General features: G+C 38.9%; 1 protein-coding gene across 1 annotated transcript in view; it reads left to right on the top strand.

The window, feature by feature from the left end:
• The window catches only part of LOC107745553 (alpha-ketoglutarate-dependent dioxygenase FTO-like), a 52495-nt gene that overhangs the window by 16324 nt on the left and 31304 nt on the right, over positions 1-4867 (top strand). Inside the window, exons 2-3 of the mRNA XM_016559445.1 lie at positions 710-1460; positions 3274-3510. Coding sequence (XP_016414931.1) covers positions 710-1460; positions 3274-3510 — 988 coding nt within the window. The remainder of the gene's footprint in view (positions 1-709; positions 1461-3273; positions 3511-4867) is intronic.

Genomic DNA, 4867 nt, shown 5'->3' with positions numbered 1-4867 from the left:
TTTTGGTTTCCACAAAAATATTAGGCAGCACAACTGTTTTCAACATAATAAGAAATGTTTATTGGGCATCAAATCAGAATATTAGATTGATCTCTGAAGGATCATGTGACGCATGATGTTGTAAATTTAGCTTTGTTGTCACAGGATTAAGTTACATTTCAAAGTAATAAAATAGAATATTTTTATTTAAAATTTAAATATTTCTAAATATCATATTTTACAATCAATGTCAAATAAATGCAGCATTGGTGCTGCAAGAGCTTAAGATACTTATTTCAAAACATACAATATTTCTGACCCCAAATTTTGGACAGTTGTGTATAATGTAAAGATTTCCATGGGTTTCCACAGTCATAGAAAACCGCAAATCATAATTGGTGTTTTCCAGGCTTGGAAAAATCTGAAAGGTAAATTACTTTGTTGCCACTAGCAGAACTACAGAAACCTATGGCTGTTTTAAACAAGTTTCACACACTAAATGATTCATTAGCAAGTTAATCTGAAGTTTAACATTATTATTATTATTGACATTATCCAGTAGTGCCAAATGAATGGAACAAAGTAATTGATTGAGATCTTTACAGGAGTCCCCATACTTTCTGGCCAAGACTGCTCACATACTGTTTTTTGTTTTGTTTTTACTAATTTCTTTGTTATGTTTGCTTGGGACAATGTGTAATCTGTGCGCAATCTTTGTGTAATCTGACAGTGGGACTCCAGTTATGCAGGACTGGCTTTACGACAGTCTAGTGCCTTGCCAGATGGTCTCCATGAGAGAGTGCAGTCTGCTTTGATAACTCTTCAGCGGTGTGGATGTCTCCTCCGAGATCTTGTCCGAGTCCGAGACCGGGACGTCTTCACAGCCGTTTCGCGTGCTCTCGTGGGTCAGCCGGGCTACACATACCGTTATCTGAACACCCGTCTGTTCACCATCCCTTGGCACTGTGAGGGAGAAGAAGGCCAGAAAGATGAGAAAGAGAAACCTTGCTGTGACTCCGACCTGAGGGACGCTTGCAAAGCATTGTGGGAGCTCAATCAGTTCTTTTGCTCAGATGTGAAGCAGCAGACAAATGCAAGAGGCGTCAAGCGTTCCCGCAGTGACACCGAAAACAGTGAAGAGACACCAGGGGAGGGGATGTGCGAAGAGAGTGTGAAGGACCGGTTACTTGAGGAGAAGCAGGAGAAAGAGAAGAAGGAGGAAGAGGAAGAAGACAGCGGTCAGGGCTGCTCTCATTCCTCACCTCCTTCATCCACTCCGCCACCTGATGTGGCCGGCCTAGTTCAGTTTAACATGACCCTCATCAACTACATGGACCCCACAGCCATGACCCAGCTGAAGGAAGAGCCCTATTATGGAATGGGCAAGATGGCGGTGGGTTGGCATCATGACGAGAACCTGGTTCCTCTGTCACCAGTTGCTGTCTACAGCTATAGCTGCCCAGCAGAGCCAAAGAATGAAGGTGAGAGGTCTAATGTCTTGGGTAGAGCGTATAATATTGTATCAGATCCATGACCCCACAGGGCTCTAACACTGTGTTTCTGAGCCTTTTAGACTCCAAGGCCTCACTTTGTCCAAGACAATATTCAAAGCCCTCCTGTCTAAGCTGATATGTACCTCTAGTAATTCTGTTGTAAGAAAACAAATAAACTTAAAAATATGATGGCAGTTTACTATTTACTGTACATCTTTATTTTAGTGGGTTTTTAGCATTTTTATTTAAGATTATAATTATTATACCTACATTTATGTAATTTTAAGACTTATTGGGACCTCTCTGGATGTTTGCCAAGGTCCACTGGTGGACTCCAGAGAACAGGAAACAGGAAAATTATTATCTCATAACAATTAAATGTATTTATTTATTTGTTGCATGCATTGTTTATTGAATGTACTTATTTGTATGAAAAGAAAATATCCCACTTCAAACATACCTTCCATAAAGAGTTGAAAAGCAAATTATTCAACTGCATTGCTTTTTTATTTTTGGACAAAAATGTAATAATCAGAATTTCAATTGCTAATAAATAATTATTGCTTATTTAAAAGCATATACTGTATAAAACATTATAGAATTACATTTTAGAATTGTAACTGATAATTAACTGAAAAATACAAATTCTGTCATCATTTACTCACCCTAACATCATTCCAAACCTGTATGACTTTCTTTATTCTGTGGAACACAAAAATAGATGTTTTGAAGAGCAGTTTTTGTCCATACATTGAATGTCAGTGGCAACCAAAACTATATTATTTTTCTTGTGTGTGTGTCAGTTCGACAGAACAGAGCGTGGTGTGCTAACCAGAACCACCTGCCTCACAAGCTCGGTTTCGCCAGTCTCTTACTGACCGATTTGACCTTTGACCTCCCCAGGGCCCGCTTCAAACAACGCATGAATGGTCTGTGTGTGTTTTTTGTGTGAATGTGTCAGTTTGTGTGGAATTATTCCACAGCTGTTCTTTTGGAGGTAAAATTGACCCTTCGGTTCCAGACTTCAGAGAGACTCCCCTGATGGAACGCTTTTGCAGTGCGTACGCACCCGTGCAGAGCATTGCACAAAATGTTGCCTTCACTTTAGAGAAATCGCTATGAAATGGTGCAGACCAGCTGAAACGGATTGTTGCTCAGAAGAATTTCACTTTGTACATCATTTATTTGTTGCTCTGTGTGTGTGTGCATGAATTAGATTTTTTTATTGTCCCTTCGGATAACATCTGTGTGTTGTATAGATTTGTGTTTCACCTGAACACGCTTTGAAGAAGAATACCTCACTGAAGCTTTTCATGATTCCCGTATCTTTTAACACATCTGTGATGGGTTTATAGAGCATGCTGGGGCGTTTGGATTTTGTTTTCCCTTAATAATAAAAACCTTCATTTAAAAACTGCATGTTGTGTTTACTTGTGTTATCTTTGACTAATATTTACATTTGTTTGATGATCTGAAACATTAAAGTGTGACAAACATGCAAAAAAAATAAGAAATCAGGAAGGGGGCCAACACTTTTTCACACCACTGTATAATAAGTTTAGGGTCAGGTTTTGATTTAGTGTTAGTTACTTGTAATTGTGTATGATTTACTGTTATTACTATAGTAAATACATGTACTGTAGCTTGCTATAAGGACACATTAAACTAAAGTGTTACCATATAAATGTAATATCGACCATTCAACGGTCATTGAGTATAACAAATAAATAATTATGTGATTATGTATATCATTTAGATACATTTTTTTGCTCTAAATTTCAAACAACATCTTTGCTTACAGGGGTGACTGAAAAGGATGGGGAGGAACAGAGTAAAGACAAAAACAAAGAAAAAGAAACCGAGACAGAAGGTGAAGGAACAAGTAAAGAAGAACTAAAGAAAGAAAGAGAAGGATTGGAAAAGGAGGAAGTGCAGAAAGAGAAGGCTTGTTGGCGTGTTGGACTGAAGGTGGCCTGGGACATCCACACACCAGGTCTGGCTTTGCCTCTCCAGTCTGGAGACTGCTACTATATGACAGGTACACAATAACATTCATCTGTGTCCAGAAACAGTAGACTCAAGTACATGTGTAAAGCGGATTGTACCGTCTCGGTCATGTTGAAATGCATTAGTCCAGGAATTATCTTTCCCAGAGGATATACACATCTACATCCTTTTATTAACATATGTGTGTCTGTTTCCCTAGGATTTTGCTTCCACAGGTTTCTTTATCATGTGTATCAGAGAGGTTAAGAAAACCAAATGTTATTTTATGAAGCGCTGTGACCCCTCTCTGAGAGCATGACTGAGAGAGAGAATCAGTAAATCAGACTTTTATTACTGATGGCTACAACAGATGCCCTCCGTCTACAACCCCACATACGCACAAACCCTCTCCTCTAAATATCCCGTAAAGTGCGTCTGATGACCTTGATAAGAACACTATTTATTTCCCGATTTCTGTGTACAAGCATGACTAATGCTTTCCCCCCTGTGCACACAGTTTTATCATCTCCATTTGGACATTTTCATCTGTTTGGAAGGGCTTTCTAGTGGTCGGGCCTCTTTGTTGCTGGCTGCTCTAAACTGAGCATTATTTATACCTACCTAATGGCACTCTTAGTCCTGTGAAGTGACTTTAAGTGAAAAGATAAAGCAATATAAACATAATGGGTCATAATAATGGGTTTCCTGGGCACAGGACAAGGGTGAAAGTGTGACTGGGAAACTGGCTTATAAACTGTTAATGACACCATGTCTTCTGGCCAGTGTTGGGCAAGTTACTCTGAAAATGTAATCAAATTACTGATTACTCCTTTTAAAAGTAATCACGTTACTGTTCTGATTACTTTATTTCAAAAGTAATTAGTAATTAGTTACATTACTTGTTACGTTACTTTTTTCTCCATGAAATTTATGAAATCCCAGCATACACGCTCCCGATAAATATTTATTAAAGCATCAACATTCACAGAACACTGTTATTTGTAACTAAAGCAAGCGGATGCGTGCATGGTTTGACACGGCAGAATGCCAGCAAAGAGTGCTGCATTTATAATCTCTAAAAGACGTCTCAGTTCATCGCAATCTCCCAAATCTCTGTTATAACACAATAAATATATGCATAATGAACCTTTCATAATGTCTACAATTTGTGTGTTATAATGAGAGGATTCATGAGCATGCAAATTTCAGCACTGCATTGCTCAACGCTGCAAACACGCCTAAATAGAAACTCTGCATACAGGGGCGGTTCTGGGGGGCCAGTGCCCCCCTGCCAACAAACTTGGCCCCCCTTTGGCCCCCCCTAAATTTGGAATCATATCACACCAAACAATTGTGGGTGAAATGCGCAGTTTGTCCTGTAAATTATGCATATAAAAAAGAAAGACATC

This window comes from Sinocyclocheilus rhinocerous, unplaced genomic scaffold (assembly GCF_001515625.1).
Source record: "Sinocyclocheilus rhinocerous isolate Xijiao unplaced genomic scaffold, SAMN03320098_v1.1 scaffold2906, whole genome shotgun sequence".
NCBI lineage: Eukaryota > Metazoa > Chordata > Actinopteri > Cypriniformes > Cyprinidae > Sinocyclocheilus > Sinocyclocheilus rhinocerous.
Note: the sequence above shows the minus strand (reverse complement) of the source record. Positions and strands in the feature narration are given on the sequence as shown.